The sequence below is a fragment of the Condylostylus longicornis genome, unplaced genomic scaffold (assembly GCF_029603195.1).
Source record: "Condylostylus longicornis isolate FDR11 unplaced genomic scaffold, ASM2960319v2 ptg000009l, whole genome shotgun sequence".
Lineage (NCBI taxonomy): Eukaryota > Metazoa > Arthropoda > Insecta > Diptera > Dolichopodidae > Condylostylus > Condylostylus longicornis.
This window is the reverse complement of record NW_026577978.1, coordinates 4,248,436-4,274,169: the sequence shown is the minus strand read 5'-3', so window position 1 is coordinate 4,274,169 and position 25,734 is coordinate 4,248,436. Positions and strand designations below refer to the sequence as shown.

The window sequence follows — 25,734 nt, the reverse complement described above, 5'->3', positions numbered from 1 at the left end:
TCGACTTTATTAATATACTCTGGTGTGAAAAGTTGCAATTAAATAAATGTGAATGTAATTAAATAATTTGAATTTTTTCAAATTAATATTATTAATGATATTCACGAGTTGGTGAAAATTAGTTGCGTAGTAGTACAAGACTTTGCGCCGAAACAAATTTAAAAATTTTTGACAGTTTTTTTTTTGATATTTTTGGTTGTTTTCATGTATAAAAATAAATGCAAATTTATGCAGAACTTTGTAATCTCTAAAAACCTATTGCATAATATTCTGGCCAACCTTGCAAAATTTGTTCAAATATTTATATTCGTTATATTATACAACTACTACTTGTCATTTATTTAGGGAGGCTATAACTCTTTAATGATCAGATAGCACGGAATAAACTTTGCGATTCATTTAATACTATAAAACTGTCAAATTATTCTCGGGTCTTTGAAAATAATTAATTGATTTTATAATACTAAATATACAATAAAAATATTTGATAATACGGTTTTAAATTTTAAAATACGAAATGTATTATCGTAATTTGATAAAAAAAAATCCTGATTTATAATTAGGGTTTATTTTATATTAAAGCCAAATAGTACTCGGCTGAGAAGAAATTTTTCTATAAAAAAAATTTGAAGCATGAATTGCTCAAGAAATAAATTTAAAATTATTTTACTGTTTTAAAAGTTGTGTGTAGCAAATGCTATGCACATAATTTCAAAAAAAATATTCAATATTGTTGTATTCCTTGATAGATGGCAGTAGTCCGAAAATAGTAATTTCTTTCAGAAATAGATGAAGTATATTTTTTTCTTAAAGAATTTATGACGTTTAAAATTAAAAAAAAAAAATAAAAAATAAAAATTTATTACAATTTTCATTTTTTATTTGAATTTTTCTTTTGTTTTTCAAAATTCAAAATTTTTTTATTTAAATTTTTTCTCAAGAAATAAATACAAAAGTAATTTGACATTTGTTTGTATTTCTTTTCAATTGAGTAAAATCCTCAACTGTCACATATTATTACAATTAATCATTACAAAAAATGTATTTATGAAGGTTAATAATTTTGTCACCAGTAAAATTTTAGTAATATTTTATTTTTAAATTAATTTGTCCATGATAAAATCACTCATTTTCACTTTTTATATTAAAGTTAATCTCATGTTTATTTTGTACACCAGTAAATTATTATGTTTCCACTCATACTCACTCATTCATTAGAATTTATTATTAAACTCAAATATTTATAAGATTATGCACACCACACCACTTCACCAACTAGTAAGAAGAAGAGCAATAAACTTATGCTTTTGAATTTCTGTTTTACTTATTTTGTTTTTTATTATTATTGTTGTTGTTGTTTATGGGTTGTTGTTTTTGTTTCTTTTATGATTCTTTTATGATTTTTATGTTTTCTTTCTCTTCATGATTATTGTTTTTTTTTTGTCTTTTTTCATTTTATTATAAAAAAAAAATTCTCTGGATTCTCCCCCATTCTATTATCATTATCAATAAAATCAATTTATAGTGTGAATGTATTGACCGTGGGAAACCGGCGTCTGTTACTGTTTGAAACTCTGAATAAAATTTTTTTTTCTCTTTGATTTGTTGTACAAAATTTGTTTTTTTTTTTATTAATTTTTATTTTTGGTTTTTGATTTTCTCTTTTTTTTTTTTTTTTGTTTTTGTATTTTTGTTGTCATAAAATTTGCGATGGATTGAGTCAAAAAATATTCAAGCTTAGATCTATTGAATCTTCTACTATTGCATTTTAATAATTTAGGAGTAAGGTACCCTATGAAGTAATTATGTTTTTATTCTTCATATTTTGTTTAATAAAACAAAAAAACAAAATAAGAAATTAATTTTTTTTTGTAATAATATTGTGAGCTGATTTGGTGTATAATATCCGCTCAATTATATAACTAGACTTAAGGTTAAGATATAAAGGAATTTTTATTGACTGTAAAGAATCTAAAATGGTAATTATTATAAAAGGAAGTAATTGAGATAATTTGGTATACTTATAGATGAGTTAAAAATTTAGGATTGTTATTGAGAAATATCAAATTAAGGATATTGTTAAATTCATTGCTAATTATGAAATATAGGAAGTTTGAGCTCCGTTTGAGCAAAAAACACTAAATGTTGTGGTTATGAATGAATTAGCTATTAAAATTAATTTAAAATGGTGGTTATTAAAATAAATGATAAAAAGAAATTGACTCTGTTTTCAAGAGGCTTAAAATTTTTTCTTTGTTGCTTCTTTTGGGATAACATGCTTTCTCCAGGATGCAAGCGGCTGAAACTACATTTTTCTACAGTTGGAACTCTTTAGATTTCACATTTGTTACTTTGTTTACAGCCACTTATATTAGATTTCAATATACATAAGTTAAACTTTCTAGATTCTGGTAGCAGGTTCGTAATATGCAATTGCATGCATGTTAATATTAAAGTTGTTTATCTTATCTTAGTCATGTCACACTGGAACATATCCGTAGCTATGCTACACTAGCTGTAAATTTCTAGAATTGTGTTTGTCTTTATTTCAAAATTAAAATATGTAGTAAGTTTTTTTTGAAAACAAAATAATTATAAATTCAAAAACTTGAATTAGAAAAAGATAAAAATTATTCAAAAAAATTTTTGTATAAGGCAAAAATAAACCTTTAAAATTACTTTTTTTAATCCTTATAGATGGCAGTGTTTTCAAAACTAAAATAATAATACTATATTTTTTTCACTCAATTTCTGATGGTTTGAGTCCAAATATTGTGCTAAGTTGAAAAAGATAAATGGAATTTTTTGAGAGTCATCTGTTGGACAAAAGCTAAAAATTTGAATATTAATGTAAAATAACTTGTGCTAGCTTTTATTATAGAACATATTTTGTACATTTCTCAAATGTTAAATAAATTCAGCACACTAAGTGTATTAGAAGTAATTATTATAAAAGTAGTAGAAATGTGTACAATTCAAGTAAATTAGTAGTTGTAACTTCTTATTTATTATTTTCTTTTAATTCTTAAAAATGGTAGTTTTTCTAATACTCAACTATTAATTTTTTATTTTACTTATTAAACTTTTGATGGTTTATGTCTAAATTAAATGCTAAATTGAAAAAGAGTAAAAATAATTTTCAAAGAGCCCTATTGGAGAGTAGAAAAAATGTTAGAAATAAAAAATAATTTATATTCACTTGTGTCAGCTTTTGTAGGAAATAATTAGTGTTTTTGAAATTTAGAAAAAATTAGGTATTCTGTACAGTTAATCGCATTTTAAGAAGAAAAAGACTGATTTTAAAGTGAAGCTTGTCTAAAAATCTAAAGCATTATTTGTAAATTTTAAAAAAATTTATTTCGATGTTTGTTAATAGCAAAAAAGGTTTCTACACTCAAAATTTCACAAAAATTTCCAAAAACGCGGAGAACTAAATATGAAAAACAAAAAAATTTATTGGACTTTTTTTGGTGGAGCAAGAAAAGAGCTTAAAATCGTCAAGGAAGCAGATATTTTGCCAAAATATTAAGAAGTTTGACATCCTGTCCCTGAATATTTTGGGGAACGAAATGCTAATTGAATAAACAAACCAAAAATAAAATTCGTATGAAAATGCACTTTTGCTACCAAAAAAAAGGGACAACTTCAATGAATTCCAGAGAAAAATTTAAGAAGCAATAAACGTTTCTATGGAAGTATGTACACACATTTTGTACATACATACATATATTCAAAATCAAAGCACTACAAAGAGATCACAAGCAAAAGACGCGCTTTAAAAAACACCAAAGCCCCAACAACAGACTAACAAAAATTTTGAAGTGCACACATAAAAATATTGAAGAAGGAAGAATGCAACAATGTAATTTTGATTTAATCGTAAGTTACGTAACTTATTAAATCAAAGTAGGCGTTTTAATAAATTTGTCAAAATTCTTAATTTTTTAAAAATTTTTTTTTGTTTCAAAATTAAATTTATTATTAATGGTTTGTAGGTACATAAGTATGTGTGTATATACAAAATATTTTAAATTATGCGCCCTGCATCTCAACAATAACACAACACATTCAAAATAATCAAAATGGAGAAACTGTAAAAGAAAAGAAACATTGGCGATCTTTATTTCCCTCAAATTAATTTGTTATTACATACAAATGGATATAATTATACGATCTACATTTATTCATATAGGACACTCCAATTGTTGGCTATTAGAATGCATTTTGTTCAGAGTTTTTTTCAATCTTAAAATACATATATACATATATGTATATGGATATGTACAGAGGTTGAGATAAGAAGAAAAGGAGAAGAATTTGGAGTAACTATATTTTAAAAACGATTTCCCAAATTTGATTTGAAGTTGGAGCAATTGTTTTATTATTGGAAAGATTTTAATATCAAAGTTTCCGATGGTATTGGTAATTTGTAATATACAGAGAGTTGCAAAATAATTTTCTACAATTTATTTTAATTGTTATGATTTAATTATCACTTATTTCATTTTTTTAGGGACCAGTCAAGAAATTCTGTTGATTTTAAACCATACAGAATTAAGCGTACTAAAAGATCGGGACTTTGACAATGTGAATTTGTTATTGTTATCAATTTAACCAGCACTAATTTTATAAAAGAAATACTCTTATGCAAGGAGGGCCAATAATAATATTAAATATAGCACAATATCTCATCGTAAGAATATGTATGTACTTAGGCACATTCATAAATTGAAAACAGTCAACAATAAGTGCCAGAATCTCAAATTATAAAAGTGAAATTTATAAGCAGAATCATTTGGTTTATTGTAATCCACGTTGTACACATATACGTGCCTAATGATTTAAAACAGTTTTTACTATAAAAATTTAGAAAATTATGATGGAAATTCTAACCGCGCCAATAGATACTTAACAAAATTTCAATGAATATAAAACATAATTTAATTTAAAACAAGATCAAGTTATGATCATTTAGTAACTTCATCATGAAATTGTGGTAATTGGTAATTTATCTTTTCTAATTCTCATTTAATATTTAATTTTTTTTATATAAAATTTTTAATAAAATCTGTTTTGGCAGGCATATCAAAAGGAAAACTAAAGAATAATTCAAATTTAAAGTCAAATCCAATATATCTTTAATATAATTTCTAAATATTTAGAAGGAAGTAAATGAAAATCAAAATATAAGAATGCATTAAGTTTAGGGTGACCATAATTTATTATTTGGGCAAATTTAAAAATACAAAAATGCTCAATGCAGTCAGTAAGAAGCGGCTCTTTAATTGTTTAATAAAAAAATTAGCAAATAGGAAGTATAGAAGAATTTACATTATCAGATTTAAGAAATAGACTAGAGTCAGCACCATTAGAATAGGGATTGGGGCTGACTCGTCCAAACAGAAATGGTTTAGGCAATGCTTTTTTTGTATGCAGAGCATGTATTCGGACAAAAAAATTGAAAGAGGTAAAAGTTTCAGTTATACTATCATTTTAAAAAAAAATACTTATTTTAATTATAGCCTATATTATAATATCGCTACAAAAGCCTGGTTGGTTTTGCAAGCTTCGAATAATTATATAGATTTAAGATAACAACCCGGAATAAAATGCTTATATGTATATACCTTGGTCTATTTAATGGAATTTTATATTAATTTGCATCGGAATTTTATTATAAAACAAAAAATAAATAGGAATAACAGGATATAAAGAGGAAAGAGGAAGTTCCAAGAATAAGAGGACATTAGTCCGGCAATGAAAAAATAACCAATGGTTATTGTACAATAATTGCAGTTTATGTACAAACTACAAGTATAACAGATTAGCAAAAACTAAAATGAATTCAATGAACACCATACCAGGAGTTACCAATGAAGAATTTCCAAAAGATTGAAGGTATATGAAAGGTAATTAAAATGAAATCACGATAAAATTATGTGGAAACTGTTGATTTTCTTTCTTTTCTTATTTTTTGAGCTCTTCAATCGTTTGTTGCTCTCATTTTCAATGTCGATATTATTTAGATTTCAATTTTTAGTTGAATGCCTAACTACTTTAATTCTTTTGTTATACAAAGTTATTAAAAAGTATAAAAAGAAAAATTCATTTTTTTTAAACAGTTACATAATGTTGATTTAGTTTTCAGTCCAGGAATTCGAAAATAAAATTTTACCGACTATTTTTAATAATAATTCTTTTTTGGTACACAAGATCTCAAATTTATTTCTTATCAAATTTTGTGTTTTGAGTTCATATAGACAATAAATTGCATGAACATTTTTATAGACCAAAAGAATTAGAATGAAATTTGAAGCGTTTGCTTTTTTTTAATAAAAATTGTTATTGTTGTTATACCTTTTAGATTTCCAGTTTTTAAAATTGTAGAGTTTCTTCTCTGCTGACTGAAAATGAAAAAAAAAAACTTCTTCCTGCTTATTTTTCCGTCATTATTATATGGAAAGGAGAAGAGATTATCAATATTGACTTAAAGAAGTCTACGTTAATTTTCTTTTTAAAAAGAAAATTTTTAATTCGCTTTATATAGCAAATTTCTCCGGTAGTTTGTTGGTTGTTTTGTTATAGGAAAATATTTTTTATTATTTTTATATTTAGCTATACTGTATAATTAAAAAGGATTAATAATATTAATTGGATTGAGATATTGATTTGTTTTAATTAAGAAAATAATGATGAAAAAAGAAAATATGTGCTTGAATCGGTGAATTTCAAACTGTTCCTTTTTTTTATTTTCTTCCAACCAATTTATAAGATTTTGGAATTATTTGAAAGGTCTTAAATGTAGGCGTGAGCGGAGAGGGGCGGGGGGTACTCCAAATTCCTCTTCTTTACAAAAATTAAAATAAGTTTCTTTACAAAAATTAATTGTGTATAAAATTTTAGGTTTATAACTCTTAAAGGTAGTAAAAATTTTTAAAAATTTAGACAAGAAACGAATAGGTCAGCTGAAGGACGGATTAATGGACTAAGGAACCACTGAAGCATCGGACCGACGAACAGAACAGATGATTAAAAAGCACATATTTTTCCAAATTTTATTGGAATTTTTGTTATCACTGAAATATCTCGAAATATTTGTTGCTATTCATATAATTAAGAAAATAATTGGTATACCATTTCCTAGTTCTTAATGTATTCTTAATAAATATTGTCATTCAATATGGTCCAGCTGAAAAGAGCAATTAAGTTGGACTTACGAAATCGGTCGAGTTTATTAAGAAGATGACGAAACAAATGACAAATTATTATGTAAGCGTAGACTTTTTACAAGTGACTATGTGATATTTCGCCGTGAACTTTATATATTTATTTCGAAGTTGACGCAATAGCTTGACGTGGTTGTATTCGTTGACGTGGTTGTACCTGTTGCATATTACAAAACTGATGGTAGAATATTGTTTTTTTTTTCTATACTTTAAACAAATGAAAATTTTCTTGGTTTTCGAATCAGTTCTGTGTTCTTTGTCAATTTAAATTTGCTGTACCTACAATTATCGTTTTAGATGTTGCGGTCCCGTTTAAAGGAAACTGTTCTATCCAATTTTATATATTGTATATAAAAGGCTATATCTAATCTCTTTTATTGTAATGAAAACTTGTGTCTTAAATAACAAAATAAGATTTTCTTCCTGTTATTGAAATATACGATTCGATTGTTTTAAACCAAACACAAATATTATCATAATTAAAAAAAAAAATCAAATGATGAAATTCTTTTGATAATTAAAAATAAAAATTTATTATCCAATTAGCTTAGAAAATATGATAAAAAACAGATAATTGAATTCCGGTAAAAATGAGCTCAGTAATAAGAGTATAAGTGAAAATTTAAATTTCAAAAATTTTAAATTTTTGAATAACTTAATTAAAAAAAAAAATTACTAAGAGGATAGAATCGAATAAAATATAATTGGACGATTTTTTAAATTTTATCTTAGAAATTATTCTAAAAATGTTTTCAAAATTAAGGTAAAAAATTTTACTTTATTTTTTATATTAGAACTTCAAAAAACTTTTTATTAAATTTTCGATTGGATTTTTCTAGGTTAATGAATTTTGTCATCGTATGATAAGAGATGGTGTACTATACGTATTCGTTTTGCTAGAAAATAGGATGGTAATTTTGTATCAAAATCCGTGTAGTTTGAAATTTCGTCTATAATGAACGTAAATAAAGCAAATTTTAAATATATAAAAAAGACCATTTTAAGAGTATAGACGGTAGTCGATAATTGGTGTTCAAAAATCAAATCGACAAGATTTTGTGTGACAAATAGATTGACCCAAGAGCTTTAACGCAAGTTCTAGGTATATATGTATATAATATATATATATATATAACATTTTAATTCATTTGAAGCTGAAGTGTACATAATAAAGAAGCGTACGTGTATAACGCTCATAATTTAGGGGTAGTTACGAGGAATACTAATGATATCAAGGAATATTTTTACATAAGAGAAGTTATACGAGAAAGAGAACCACACATTTCATTCGGTAGATGTCTTCGTATTCTAAATAAGCATCAAATTTTCGATTTTGATATTATGTAGTTATACATATTGGTTAGTTTTATTCTTGTATGACATGCAGAACTGCATTCATTACTACTCCAAAACTACTTCAGTTCAGAGTAGGCTTGAGTGTATTCCTGTCATTTAAATGAACTCACCAAAATTCTGTGAAATAATTATTAGATCGTAAAATCTTTAGTTTTTTAATTGTTTTTATTTCTACTTTGATTGACCAATTAAATATAAACTAATTTTTATTTAATATAACTTGCTATTGGGTATGGCCATTAAATTCAAAAATATTAACTTTTTCATTTTATATTTAATCATACTTGCATGATACTTTTACACCTACTTATCTACATACAAAAATATTTCACCTTCGAATCAAAAGTAGGCATGATTTCTTTACAATATTATTCTTTACATACATACATCATCATGTAATTATGTAAATGTGTAAAAATGTCATCTTCCTGTCATCATATATACGATTACAATCAATATCATCTTTGTTATTATTTTTAATTTTGCCGTGATCATCATTATTTTAATGATTATAATATTGAATAATTAAAATTCAAAAAGTTTTTTGCATGACTTTAAAAAAAAAAAAATAATTTAATTAATGTTTAAGAGAAATTAATTTTATTGGAAAGTTGTAATTGTAAATTTTAAAACAAACATCTGCTACAGCTTGTGATACAAGGTGCATTTAAAATTGTAGCTGATTTCTTAGCTTGAATGCTAATAACACAGTATTGAATTTTGGGATAAAAAAATGGCAGAGTGCCAAAAGTTTCTTTAAATACGTTGAATGCTTTACAGTATTTTTTTTGAATTCAAGAGTTTTAATTTTGTTTCACTGCTCTTCGACACTGTCCATTTTTACGATTTTGAAGATTTAAATGTTATTGTTTAAAATTATTTTGCTTTTACTAATTCTTTTGGTATTTTGTAATGGAAATTTGCAAAAAAATACATAATTATATTGATAATTAGAAAGGAAATTAAAAAAAAATTAAATTTTCGAGCTGAAAAATTTGAGATTTTCAAAAAGTAAGCCGACATTCAACTGGTCTTACTTATACAATATTTAAAATACAATTTTGAACCCAGTGTTTCACTACTCCAGTCTTTCTTCAATACATTTACAATTGCAATAAACTTGTCGTTCTCTGTTTGTTATCCCAACCATTTTAAATAGCAACATCCTGTACTTTTAGAGAAAAAGAAAAAAAAATTTTATCTATTTTGCATATAAGCTACAAAGATATAAAGGCAGGCAGGCACCTTAATTTTTTTTTTAACGAAAACAAGAATCAAATTTGTATATTGTCATGTCATACTACAATAACCCAGGTACGTACATAAATATACATACATTATCATATACATGATATACAAATCCTGTAGGATCAGTCTGAGTGCATGTAAAAAAAATTTTGTTCTTACAATGTGTTTTTTTTTTGGTTTTTTCTTTTCAAACATGCACGTGACATTTGATATTCATCATAAATGATTTTCATTGATCGAATTGATATTATAATTCGAGACGATCGGATAAAGTCAATAAAAAAAAAAATTAAAATTTTGATATTGAAACCACGAATTTTAGAAGTTGTTGTTTTTTTTTTTTTTAATTTTTTCACCACATTTTCGCTGCATGCATTCATAGTTTGGTGATAATGAATTTTTGTGATGATGTACAGAGAAATCCAGTATTTGAATAAACACAATATACATACATGATATATTTTCATAGGTCATGTTATAAGTGTTGATGTTATAGTTTTTAAGAATTTTTGATTCAATTGTCATACCGTTAAGAACTTATCAATTATTCGCACGAATTAATTAAAAAAAAATATTAAATGTTTTTACGAATTATGGCCGAAATGTCTTAAGTGCGATTTATACATTTCTCGAATATTATTAATCTGACGTCTGCCGGTCATCATTGTTTTTATCACTCACTTTTTTGTGAATTTATCATTCATTTTTGAAGTCATCATTAAAAAATCTATTGCCATTGTGTGTCGTAATGGAAAAAAATTCTGTGTTATCATTTGAAATAAAATGCATTATAAAGCTTGTTATGATTCACTAATTTTTCCTTTAGTAAAATATAGATTTCATCTTTAACTAATTTCTTTATGACAATGATGGCAGGAGCCTTAATTCAGAAATTGAGCTTCATATCATACAAATGTATAAAAACTATTTTTAAAGTCTTACTTGAATAACTAATTCCAAAAAATTTTAATTACTATTAAATATAAAATTATAATAACTTGATGGTCACACTAAAGAGAGAGTACATCAGCATAAATTGTCGTTACGTTAACAGAACGCAAATATGCGATATACTTTATTTGAGAGCGAGTTATTGTCGCAATGTAGTTCAAATGCCAGTAGATTTAATAAATTTTTGTTTAGTTAATTCTCATTTTAGTTTTTGCATTTTATGAAGAAATATTTGAATGAAAGAGCAGGTAAATCAAAAAATTAGTGAATTTCTTTTAACAATATTGTGTAAACGATCGCATGAGAGCTTTCCTCATACATTTTGGATTCCAGTTTAGAGTGCACACAAAATGTAGTTTAAATACTCCGATTATTAATATTAAATTTAGACTTTCCTTTGATATATTCTGGTACTCATACATATACATATAAAAATAATATTATGTTTGATTAAAATTCTTTTGTAAATATTACAGCAGCTCAAATATTAATAGCCTAGCAGCTGCTTTAATTGATACAATTTTTTTGTTTTTTTTATATTTAATACTAATTTTTTTTCCAAAAAGCAATCAACTATAACTATAAACATACTTAAGTATGCATTTAAAAAACTGTGAAAAAAAATATTAAAATTCTTCAAACCTTAAATTAACATTTGATATTTAAAAGAGAACAAAAAAAAAAAAACTTAAGCACATTTCAGTTATGTTTACTTATTGCACCTATTAAGAAGGATTCCAGGTGAAAATTAAAATACAATAAGAAAAAATAATAAAAATTAAATAACTGTATAAGGAAGATCATGTTTAAGTTATGTGCATATGTGTGCTAATGCATGAATTTATTCATATGCATGTGATACTCAAATATCTATGATATTTATAAGAAAAAGATGGAAGCTCTTTAAGATAAAAAGCAAAAAAATTTGAATATTTCAAAATGTAAGAAATTGGCAATCAGTTATAGTTTAGTTTAGTATATGAACTCTACCATTTACTTTAGTTTTTCTATAATATTTCTATATACATATAGATCTTGTGTACTGAAATTATAGTAACAATTGCACGGATTAATTTCAATACGTGCATAATATTAAATAATTGCAAATAGGTAAAATAATATCGTTTCCCAATTGACCAGGTTTGGAATTTGCTTTACTAATCCAAGTTGTACCAACTAATTTTCCAATAGTACCAAGTAGTTTGTTGGAAATTTATTATAGTTTGTTGGGAAATGTACTTGCTCCAAAAATTGCAAACAATTTTCATTAAATATTTCCGAAAAATTTTCTTTTAATGTAAAATATTTTATTTCGCCTTAGAAGTTTCCGTTTCGGTTTCGGAAAATCCATAGCATAAGTTCCTGAAAAAAGTCCAATCAATGTCACACATTAATTCTTTTCCAACAGTTCCTAACAAATTCCCATAAGAAATAGAAAATCCATACAGTATAATTTTTTTTCAACACTGTACCCGAAGAAAAACATCAAATTAAAATCTTGGCACGTCTACACATTTCTACGTCTACGGGATCCAAATGGAAATTCTTTAAATTTCTGTCGTGTATTCTATATGAACGCTATGATTTAAAAAAACTTCTTGTTAATACAATACAGAATTTATTCTAAAATTTCATTATTCTTAAATATAAATTTTATTTTTGAAAACCTGACAATTGAATTCGTATTATTAGAGTGTGATTAAAGATTGCATAAGTAAAATCAAAACACCTAATATTTTACGAGTATAATAAGAAAACATGGAAGCCCAAGTAGCTACAAAAAATAATAAAAAAACAAAAACAATTTTATTTTTTGAGAGTTGAGCTGCGATGAGATTTCGTTTTTTCTTTTATTATTTTTGCATAAAAATTCTTTTCTATTTATATAGTGCAAGTCACGACAACAAACAATAAATAAACCTTTTTTTGGGGGGGGAGTTGTGGTTTTTCCCTTTTCTGTTTACATAGTTGATGATGACGCTAACGATGAAAATTTTTATAATGATTTGGTGATAATTATCTTATAGGTTTTCGTTATTCCTTTACCACTTTAATTTTTTCTTTTGTATTCTTTTCAGAAACGAAGTACACATACTTATATGGGGCACATATTATACAATATTAAAATTTCAGTAGATTCATTTTCTCTGATTTCATGAATAAATCAAATTTTAAGAATTCAGATCATAAGGTGATTCATGGAAATTGAAAAGGAAATCATGGTTTTCTCTTATACGGCGTTTGTAAGAAATTGCATATTTTCTAAGAAAATTTAAATAATTTTATTTCTTTTTGTTAAATATTATCTATTGAAAAAAGAAATCTTTTAGAAGGTGTTAAATATTGTAGATAGGAGTTTGCTATTTTTGTTTGATTGGATCGTACTCAGCACCGCTCAGCATCGTAAAATCTTCCGGGGCTTCGATAGGCTAAATGTCTTTTGGGAGGCTATCATCAGAAGTGTTTTAAGAAAATAATTGTAATTTCTAAGAACTGGATGAGAATGCTTACGGGTGTCTTTTAGAGGTACTGTAAACTGGGCATAGTAAACTATTGCTACTGTTGATTCTATGGTTAAGTGAAAGAGACTTCAGTATACCTTATATGGTGAGATGCCCAGTTCTGGTCCGCGAAAGAAGGGAAACGCTATGTAATCATACACTCGTTGCGGCGGAGATTCACTTCATCGACCACCCATAAATTTCTTAAATTCGTCAGGGTGGTGGGTTTTGATGGAATGTTGTAGGTAAAATCCAGAAAATGCATGTTTACCGTTTTGCCTTTTAGAAATAACATTAAAATAATTTAATTTTCCAACATTACACTTTTGATTCAACACACAACAACACGATATTTCGTATAACTTTCTAATATTCAATCATACATGTGCCAATAATTATTACAAAGATAGATTGATTTGGTTTTACTTTTAATTAAAAAAAAATTAAAAAAAAATTATTGTAAGTTCTCATAAAATTACAGAAACGCACTATAATTCAATCAATAATAAAAATTATTATACGCTCTAAGTTAACGCATTACACGTCATTTTATATTAAAAGCTACTGTCAAGGAAATGACATTTTGTAATTATGTGAGAACGTAATGTGATGATAACCATAACCTTACATTACAATATTTTTTAAATGATTGATAGAAATGAAAATATTTTGAAAGGAATTGAATTTTCTGTTTTTCTCATTTTTTGTTTTTAATTAAATGGAATTATAGAGAAAACTTCATCACTTTTGTCTTTAAAGAATTTTTCTGTTCCAATATTATTGTACCCATATAGAAGACTATAGACAGTCATAGAAGACAGAAACAGACTATAGAGGGTTATCGACTTGTATTTCTTAGAAAACCACAATAATTTTATAGAATGGAAATAATAATATATGTATGTTTGCATGTACACACCTATTGATTATGTATTTTAATAGGAACTATATAATCAATTGGAAACTTTTTTTTCAGAATTAGAAAATTAAATTACTAGTTTCTATTTATTATTGAAAATTCATTTTCACATTTTATTTTCCCGGTAGTATTTCGAAGGAACATGAATGGAATTGGAGAACTGAAGGAAGAAGGAAAAGAAAATTGAACTGAAAAGAAAATTGCTTCTTTTTTTCAATATTAGAAAATCTTTGCACATATGTATGTTTCAGGACTATGGAATCAATTTCAAAATTTTGCAACTTTGATCCTAACTCCGACTCGAATTTTCTTAAATTATAAATTCGCCTGAAAATACAGAGTCAAAACTGACTTTAGTTTCAGTTCCGAACCACAATGCTAATTTTCGAAAGGAAAATCTTAAAATTCCGGTATTGATTATCCGACTTCGTCTATTGACTGAATACTGAGTAGTTTTCGGCTTTAGATTTCTGTCCAGATAATTTAGCTCTCGTATTTTATGTTTTTGCAATTTAATATCAATAAAACATAGTATGAAATTAATACAATGGCAAAATAACACTGTCACAACATAATACATATATTCAATTCAATATCTGGAATCGTAAGCACTTGGATTTGATTACAAATTTGATTTTTCACCAATAGTTAAAAATTCAATCAATTTCCATTATTTGTGATTAAATTGGATTGAGTGCTATAGGTATAAGAGATAAAATAATTTATTTCTATTCTTGAATTGCTAAAGTAGTCATAAAATCACAATATTTTTTTTTGAATACTGTATAACAGTTATACGCTTTATTATCAAATACTTCTGCAGAATCATGTACAAATCAAATGTTATCTTTAATAATTAATTACAAAATTATATAGGGCTACATTATTTTTATTCATAGGAATTATATAATCTTAAAATTAAACCGAATTTATATACCTTTTAAGTATTATACAAAATATTCTTATCCACATGTATACATTCAGTATTATAATATTCACTACAGTATCAAAATTACATTTCCCTATTATTAAATATGGTGAAAATTTATAAAAGTACATTTTATACAGATCTCATACATAATATGAAATCAATCTATGCATTTAATAATAGTTTAACACGATGATGAAATCATGAAAATATTAATACTTTCTTCGCCTGAGAAATTCTTTAACAGAACATCCACATTAAATTACAAAATTACAATTTTAAAATAACAATTTATATAGCGACTGTAGAGTATATGACACGCTATACACGATACATTGAATCGTCATTGTCCAATGTGCAATGATATAGCAATGTTAAAAAGATTCTATTACTATGAATATTTTTGTGTTTATATAAAGAGTATACTCATGATTGGCATGATGATGCTGATGATATTAACTGGTTAACTCATCATTATATACCTATGATTATGAATGATTATGGGTGATGGTGGTGATAGTGATGGATGAACTTCCTGTAATAAAAAAAAAAAAATTTTTGTTGTTCTTGTAAAATGTCTAACTAAAAAATTTATTTACTTATTGTTCTTTTTTACTTCTTCAATGCGCATAATTGAAAACAAGATTTTTTTGTTTTAAAATTATTCTCCCTCAATTTTGTGTATTTGAAGAACAACATGTTATGGGAGTCGAGGTTGGTAATTGTACGTATGGGGAAAATATTTTTTGTTTTTTGTAATGAAGAAGAAAAAATTAGAAAGTGAAATTGAAAATTTGAAGTTGTTATAAAATTTAATGTTGTCCATATAGAGTGTAATACAGTTGCCTTCTTAGCTTCAAATTTATTGTAAGGATTATTGAACTATAGATATATAATACCTATAACTTTATTCACGTTAAGTTGTTGAAATGTATGAGTGCATTTAGAATATTGCAATATAAATTCATTGCTATCAAGAGAATTCTCAATTCATATATAAATCTCTGCAATATTAAATGATTTTAAATGAATTAATAGAGATCCTGAAAAGTGTTGAGAATCAGAGCAATTTTTTTCTATTTAGCCACTATAAGTTTTCGTTGATTTAATCTGCTTGGAACACTATTGAATATCTCGAAGTCGTTCTTACCTAGAATTTATTTGGCCAGTGGAAATTCCTCTAGAATATTGCCAAATTGGATTACATATTTTCAGTTTCTTCATGCTTCTACCGCAGAAATTTTCTTTAAATAAAATTTCCAGGTATTTGTAATCTTTATTCACGAGTTTTCCCGTTCACATGAATTGTACACAGATATTCAATATCCCTTCTTCAAGAAAAGGAAATCACGGTGAGCTTGATCGAATTTAGACTGACATTTGTGTTATGTCACCAAGTCTATGTTGCTCGTTGACATCATTCGGCAATGTTAAAAAATATTTTTGTGAAAATATGTTTTTGAGATATTGAGTAAGAGTGTAGTTTAATAAGAAAATATTTGATCGTTTTATACTATGTTATAACACAGTTACCATTTTTTTTGCTTATTAAAGATATTTTCTTAAAAATGAAAAATTTATTCATTCATTCTTTCATTAAAAACTAAAAACATGGAATATTTTCTTCTGCGTGTAGATTCTTCTATTCTTTTGATGCTTCTGCTATCTAAAGGCACCTCATACATACTTGCATTTAATTTAAAATTCAATTTATTAACAATTCAATAATTCATATAAAAAAATAAAAACAAAAATTTTAATTATAAAATCAGAGTACTTAAGTATATTTTCTGATTACTCACGAGTTATGGAGGACACAAGATTATTTGGTTTTTAATGACTTTAATGTACAAATATTCATTGTCGTTTCTTTTAATAGACACGTGACTCGCTTACAGCCTTTAAATAATTTTAAAATTAATTTTTGTTTTTTATATTCTTGTACAGGTGTTCATATAATTCTAATGCATTCTGAATGTTTTATGTATACTTAAATATTATGCAACATATACTCTTTTGAAACAGAACGAATTATTTATCAAAGGGAGCTAAATAATACTTGTATAATTGTAACTTATATAAAAAAAAAATGAATTGTTTTGAAATTTTAAATTAGATATTGAGGTTTTGTTCTCATTTTATAAAGCAATTTTTCGTATAATATTCGAAAATGTCCCCTTATTTTTCATTGTATATCGATACTGCCGATATCTTATGTACATTTTATTGTGTTGCTTATTGTAAGTATACAAATATTCTTAATCCATGATACAAGAAAATGTTCTATATGAAAAAAATCTTAACAAAAGCAACAAAAAAAAATGTTTGGTTATCAAACTTTAACCCCTTAGAGAATTAAAATTTTCTTTGATTTTATATTGTGCGAGTTTTTACAATATTTTTATTTATTTTCCAAAGTACAATACTTAAGTATTGAATTTAAAGGAAAAAATAAAAAAAAAAGTTTTCTTTGTTTCTTCAAATTGAAAACTTTTCAGTGATTTTCTCGTTCCGAACTGGGGGGAATTGAATGTTCGGGGATGAAAAATTTCAAATTAATGCTTAGGAATTGTTAATGCTTAAGAATTGAGTGACAGAAATGTAAATTGCAAATAGTTTAAGAAAATCTTGAATATTTGAAATTTTGAAAATCGAAATCGTAAAAAAATGCGAATTCGATCTTCTTTTACTGAGCTCAATATTGTGGAATGAAGCCGATTTTGAATCTATATTATCAGACAAGTCGACTTAAGCTGATGATGGCTATATTAGGAATTTCTATTGCAGTAATATTTGTGAAATATTTACATATTTCTTTGTTATCGACGACTTATCAAAGTAATATAGTGGCAGAATTTAGACCTATTGGGCGAAATCATCTTCCATAGACCAGAATATGGCCTTGATTTCTTTGTGTCGATTTTTTAAAGACGAATCGATTTAATTGCAGTCGACTCCTATAATTGATCCAAAATATTTATTAAAAATAAAATTATTTCAAACATGCAATTAGACTTTCAATTTTCAAAACCTGTTCAAATTGAAATTGAAAATGCGAATTGCAATCGAGAAAATTACGTAATTCAGAGTAAATTTTTTATATATTTTTTTTTCTATTTATTATTGGAAATCACGTTTAAATGGACCATTAAACAAGAAGGTTCAGGTAATTTTAACCTCTTGTTAAAGTTAATAGTTTGGTAAATTTTCAATTTTTCCCCCAGCTTGTTGTTTTGTTTATCTTGAAAATATAAAATGTTTATTTTTAGTGTTATTTTTTTTTTTAATGTAACAGCAAGAAGCATAGATTTTTTTTCTTAGATAGTTTTTTTGTTTGACATATTCTTTAATCAAGATTAAGGTAACCGTATCTATAATATTAATCTACTTTAAAATAATGTTAACACTTACCGGTTGTTCACAAAAAAATACTTTTTAATACTTACCGTTGTTAGGCAATTATTGTAATAAATTTTGTAATTTTAAATTTTTTAGTAGAGAAAAAACAAACAAAAATGGTCAACTGAAGTGCGAAATTTTTAATATTTTTGTTTTTGTTAAAAATATCATAGTAATATAAGAAAATATTTAATTTTGATTCTAATCTCTTGATTATTATCTAAAAAATTTAATGTTATTAGAATTTTATTCGCCTTAAATTTTATATTACAATTAAGAGGTTATAGGAACGTGTTAAAATATACATGAACAAATACATTGTATGATATTTGATTAGATTTAATTCACTGCATGTATACTCCCTTTGAAAATAAATTTCTCATTTTGGACTTTGGATTTTGTATGATATTAAATTTCATACAATCTTGTTAAATATACATAATGTATGTATTATGGTTCAAATTTGAATTAATATACAATAGAACAATGCTACAGTATGAAATATTAAAATTTTAGTTGAATGATTTTATGATTTCGTTCTAAGAGGACCAATAACGTTCTACTAAAGCAAAATCTAACATAAATATGTGTGTGATTGAATAATTTTTTATACTAAAATTGGTCTACTACAATGTTGAGATGATTATAATGAACCAGTAATTTAAAACATTTTTAATGATTTAATTTTAAAATTCTATTTAAATAAAATAATTATCACCGCCATTAAATTATAGTGCAAGAAACATATAATTTTTATTGAAAAGTTGTAAGAGAGACAACTAAATTACATTTCATAAAAAAAAAAAAAAAAGAATCGCCATTCCACTGCGTCCAAATCATATTTTATAATAAAAGTTAAAAATTTCTTAAGAATTTCCTTCAAATTGCTTGTATACAACTTGAAAATTTTTCAATTACAATTTTTTGCCTCAAAGACATAATTAAAACCCAAATTTGTTGCTTTTCACAAGAGCAACACTTAAATTATTAAAAAAATATTGTTCTAAAAATGTTAATTTAGAAAAATGTATATGAAAATATAAAAGTCAATAAATTGTATAAATTTTAGCAAATTATATCTACATATTAAACAGTTATAGAAACTCAATTTAAATTGCATATTTAATTTGGGCATTAAACAAATTCAAATTATTATAAATGAATAATTTTAATTTTATTTTTTTTTTTAGTTAATTATTGGCTGTCTTCCTTATTAGCTGCTGTCTTTATATAAAATTCCAAATGTGTAATGAAGATCCTCCAAATGTAAAACAAATAATAATATAGCTGAGATGAGTAGATACATACACCCGCTTATTTGTGTTGACGTTCGTTTATTCCATTTGATAGATAACTTTATACGAAAAATAATTTTCAAATTTTTTAAGCTTGAATTTTTCGATTTAATTTTATTTCAAAGTTTTTGGTTTACTATTTCTACAGTTATACATTTCTTGTATTGTGTACCAGTTCAATTACTGTATAACAGAATTCTGTATGTAAAGGTTTACTATTTCTACAGTTATGCACTTCTTGTACTGTGTACCAGTTTAACTACTGTATAACAGAATTCTGTATGTAAAGGTTTACTATTTCTACAGTTATGCACTTCTTGTACTGTGTACCAGTTTAACTACTGTATAACAAAATTCTGTATGTAAAGGTTTACTATTTCTACAGTTATACACTTCTTGTACTGTATACCAGTTCAATTACTGTATAACAGAATTCTGTATGTAAAGGTTTACTATTTCTACAACTATACACTTCTTGTACTGTGTACCAGTTCAATTACTGTATAATAGAATTCTGTATGTAAAGAATACTTAATTGCCATTCATAGACGGCCCGCAATATCTTTGGGATTAACTTGACTGTGTCATTGTTTTGTTCAAAAAATTTAAACTGAAAAATAAAATACAAAGATAAGAAAAGCTCATTTTTTACTTTTTTTTTTTTTTATATATAAAGTCTCGTATATTCAAATAATTTTTCATTATAATTTCTTTATATTTTATTCTTTTTCTCATATTTTTTTTCACATTTTTTTCTATTTTATTTTGTTTTTTGTATTAAATTTTTTTTCATATTATTTTCTTGTATTTTTTTTTTTATTTTTCAATATAATATTAATAATATATTAATATATTTTTAATATAATAGATAATAATAGTCATATAATAAATCCTATTGTTAATTACTCTGTTTTTTTTTTTATTTTTCTTCCGTTTATTTTTTTTAAATATAAATATTAATAGATTTTTTATGTTTTATATATAAAATTGTTGCTTTGATTTTTTCTTTATTTAATTAATAAAATAATAATAATTAAAATGAAATAATATTAATAATTATTATAATAATTTTATTTTTTTTAATTTTACTTTTTATATTTCTACTTTTTTTTTAAATTAATTTTCGATATATAAAAAAAAAGAAACAAACTTGTCGCAATTTTTATTAATTATTTTATTATTTTTTTTTTAATTTATTAGTTTTATTTTTCGTATATAGCAAGTAGAAATTTTTAATATTTTTAAATTTTGTTTTATTGTGTTAATATTTTGTGTTAAAAAATTTTATTATTGTTCTTAATTTTTACATATTTTTTAATATTAAATGTTTAATATTAAGTTTTTTTTTTGTCTAATTATTTTAAGTTAATTTATTTTTTCTTTTCATAATCTATGGTGTATTTTTTATAATTAATTTGTATAAAAAAAAATAATTATATTATTTAATAATTATTGGTTTGAAATTTTCTTTAAAAATTAAAATTTTTTTTAATTATTGCTCCATGTTCTGTTTGTAGCATCGCTTGACCCATCACTGTTGTTTTTTAAAAGGCTTGTAACTTTATAAATTAAATTATCAAAATATTTTTCAATAATATTCTATTCATCTTAAGTGATGCGACTAACAGAATATAAGCGATTATTTTATGAAATTATTATTGTGCTTTTGTTTTTATACAGATTTATTTTATTAATATATAAAATTGATTTAAAATGAAATGTTTTCGAAAATATTGAAACTGAAGTTTCCAAGTACAATTTAAAACAATTTTTTGCATATGTTCAAAGAAATATTTAATTATATATATAGGTTCTTTTGAAAACTCAGTTCTAACTTAGTTGGAACTATGTTGCAGTGTGTATGTTTACTAAGAACTGCTTAAATTGTAAAGCACTGTATTTTAAAAAATGTAAAATTATAATTTCAGGTTTGTTGAAAACTACAAAATTGTAGACATTTCAGAAATTTCATGCAACTGTGAATTTACATTTTAATTCTCTAACTACAATAGCTTAATTATCAAACAAAATGGATAACAATTTTATCTCTACTTCCTTTAAGAACATATTAAAATTTATAATATTTATGAAATTTTTTTCAAAAATTCGTTATTTTAATTTTCATATTATGTAAATAGAATAATGACACTTTTAATTTAGTATAAGAATTGCATTTTCAAAAATAACAGTTAGTTAAAGATCTGTTAAAAAATTTGTAAAATAAAAAATTTTTTGCAGCTGTTGGCAATTTTTTAGTCGTAAGTTTGAAAAATGTGTACGCATACTGCGTTTTCAAAAGAATCTTATTATGTAATTAAGAATTAAACCGAATTATAAATAAAATGAGATGATTAAGAGTTTTTGATTTTCATTATTTAATTAATAGAAACTATAAATGAAGAGCTATATTATTTAACTGCCAAAATTGTACTTGTGCTAACTGTAAAAATTTCTGTAATTTAATGAAAATTTTAAAGAATTTACTAAGATAAAAATATGGAAACTATTCAATAATTTAAATAAATTATTAAAAAATTTTTTGTTAAATATATATATATTTTTGTTTTTTTTAATTAGAACAGAATCAATTAAAAAATATTTAACAATATTTAGTTTTTAATTTAATTTATTTTTTATTTTATTAATGAATTCTAAATATAAAATTATATTCGAATAGGTTTTAATTTTTATATATAATTTAATATAGGATTTTAATAATTAATTAATTTATGTAATTAATTATAATTGTAGGATCATAATTTTTTTATTATTTCTGATTTTAAAAACTTTTGCGTAAAAATTGTTGATTTTCATTTTGAATAAAGCTTACATTTTGTTTTTTTTATTTTGTTTTTAAATACATTTAAGAGCAGTTTGTTTGAATATTTACAAAGCTTTTTTATATATTATGTATATTGATAAAATGTAGAGTTATGTAGAATAAATTATGTTACATAAAGTTATTGTAGAATTTATGGTTCTTTTGACATTTTATATACTTAATAATTTACAGAATTAAAGAATATTGAAATTTTTGATTTATTTGAGTCTTTTTTTTTTATATAAGTTTAAAGAAAATCTATGTTGCATTAGTATAAAATTGTTTTGGGGTTTTTTTGTTTCATGTTTTGGAGACTTTTGTTTTGTTTAATTTTTACAAAATTTATCTAAGATTATTGAATGTGAATAGAAATATTTTTACATTGACTTAAGTACAAATTACTAATATTGTGAATATATTTAAGAAATTGTATAGTTTTATAATTCTTACTCTGTAGAAATAATTGGAGACTTTTATTTCCTTGACCTAATTTACTTTTTGTGGGTTATTCACTTTTTGTGGGAAAAGTTGACTATCAACTGTTTGTATAAATATAAATATTTTGGTTAAAAAATATTTCAAAAAAATTTTGCCCGTTAAAAAGGTCTTTCTGATAAAAATTGTAAACTGAACCTTGTTATAAAATTTTACAAGTATGCTATAATTGTACAATTTTATTATAGGTATATACTTTAAAAGCTGAAAAATTTACATTTGATATCTTTCTTTTTTTCAGGGGAAAAGCTGTCTTGTTTCGGAAATTCTGGAAATGTGGAATATAGTTCATTATGATTGGATTTCTTCGTTGCAATTTGAGATACATCAAGCGTTACAATACCTTATATGCCAAATTGATTTGTTCTTGGTCTTGCAATAGTTTGCCATTATAGCACGTAAGTATTTGTTTACTTTACATTTATAGTAATTATTATTTTCTGTTTGCATTAGTAGCCCATCAATTCATAATAATTTTTGTTTTTTTTTGTAATAAACTAAAATATCTTAGATACTAAAATAATTTCGTGCATAACATATATTTTTCAATATGTGCATGAATTTTGAAGAAAAAATTATTTTTTCAAAATTTTTCTTTTACTTCTTTCAAATAATTTTTTTTTTAAAATAATTATTATTTAAATGAAAATAGTAAAAGATAATTTTGGAATAAATTAAAAGAATTTTTTTTTAAATAAATATTATAAATTTTGTGTGAATTAATTGCTATCCATAATAATTACCATATAATCTAGGTCAGATTCGAATAGGTTGGAATCTGAAAACATAAATTTTTGAGCACAACATTTTGAATAAATAGAGTTAAACTCTATTTATATCAAGAAATTTTTGGAAACCTATTACTACTTGATATTATTTTTCTGCGACCAACTTTTATTTACTATTTAAGTTTGGCTATCTCTGGGTCCAAAATATGGGGAGAACTTAAAATTTTCATGTAAAACTTGTTTTAGGAATATTTGTATCTTACTTCTATGCAAATTACAAGCATAATCAAAATAATAACAAGTTGAATATCTAAGTTATGCGAATGAGTAAGAATTTTTCGTACTAAATAAGTGCTGTTGTTACTAATAAATTTTAAGAAATTGCTTGGAATATTATTCAAATTTATTTGTTAAGTTTAAAATTTTTAATAGTAAAAATTTAAAAAATCTACTTTAGTCTCCAAATCGTACTTTAAATATAAAAAAAAATAAATGCAAGTTTTTTTTGTAATTTTGTGCAGTTTTACAAGTCAACTTATTTGGTTATTATTCATTAAATATAGAAAAATGAAGACATTTTAATATTTTTCATTGAAGAAGTCTTTTACATTTATAGTATATACGTAAATTCGACACTGAAGAGTTTACTTTGAACACAATATATAGAATAGTATTAATTACGAGTAAATTTCTATGATAATTTTCAATAAATCTCATTTTGATCGTCTTTCTTATTTCTGATTCTTGCAGATTAATAAAATTAATGTTTTTTCCTATTAATATTCATTCATTCAGCACCAGCTGAACTATCAGGAGTTATATTGGAATCTAAACTAGCACAATCAGATTCTTGCTCTTGTGTTTCTGAATAATTTGCTGCTTCTTGAAGACGCATTAACATATTTAACTGTAATAGAAGAATAAAATAAGTATTAAGTATTAATATTATTCTCTAAGATATGAAAAACATCTTTCATAAAAAAACCCAAAAATAAAAATGATATAACTCACCAAGGGATCTTGTGAATCTGGATTTGCAACTCCAGTACTCTCTAATCCAACATCTTCTGCCATAATTTGCCTTAAAGGCGGTACCGAATCTGGTCCATATTGCCACGGGTACGTATCACGAATAAATGTTGATGGATCATTCCATGCTCCACCACGTCTACCATATAATTGTACACCTTCTCGTACAGCTTCGACTAGATACGGAGCTAAATGGTAATTCCATATATCTGTAAACCATACTTGAGAATCTTTTAAATCGAGTGGACAGGTCAAGAATAATCTTGGACCAATTGTTACATCACTGCTACTATGATTTTCAAGAAAACGATTAATATGTTGCCATACTGTTGGAAGCCATGTCAAAACTGTTGATAATTCATTTTGATGAGTTTGGGTTTGAAGTTCTAATGAAAATAAACGTCGTCGAAGAAAACGTCCAAGGAATCCTTTAACTGGTTCCATATGATTTGCAGTTAAAACCTATAATTAAAAAAAAAGTTAAGCATCAATAGTTTAGTTTTTCTATTTAAAAAATTTACCCATCGGAAATTGTGATGTAATTGCAGATTTGTCGTATTACAGGTAGCTTGTGACATTGTTCCAATAATGCATGGTAATTTGGCAGCTGGGCCCGCACTTAATAATGATGAAAAGACATCACCAAGTGCTGAAGCATGATGTAAATTATCTAAAATAATCACAGAGGGCAATTCAGATGCGCCATTTGGCATTGATGCTTGTTCAGCAATATGACTTAAATATTGGCGGAGTTCTTTCGATGATTTATGATCAACACTATAGGAGGTTTTAAATTTCAATTAGTATCAAATGAAAACCAATAGTTTAAAAATCAAAA

The 25,734-nt window shown here is 24.6% G+C and overlaps 1 protein-coding gene across 1 annotated transcript in view; it reads right to left on the bottom strand.

Annotated features, from left to right (window-relative positions):
* Positions 1-22,771: 22,771 nt before the first annotated feature.
* Positions 22,772-25,734, bottom strand: part of LOC129618630 (protein sickie-like) — a 152,720-nt gene continuing 149,757 nt past the window's right edge. Inside the window, exons 4-6 of the mRNA XM_055533488.1 lie at positions 25,418-25,673; positions 24,879-25,358; positions 22,772-24,774 (exon numbers count right to left, since the gene is read on the bottom strand). Coding sequence (XP_055389463.1) covers positions 24,655-24,774; positions 24,879-25,358; positions 25,418-25,673 — 856 coding nt within the window. The 3' untranslated portion in view covers positions 22,772-24,654. The remainder of the gene's footprint in view (positions 24,775-24,878; positions 25,359-25,417; positions 25,674-25,734) is intronic.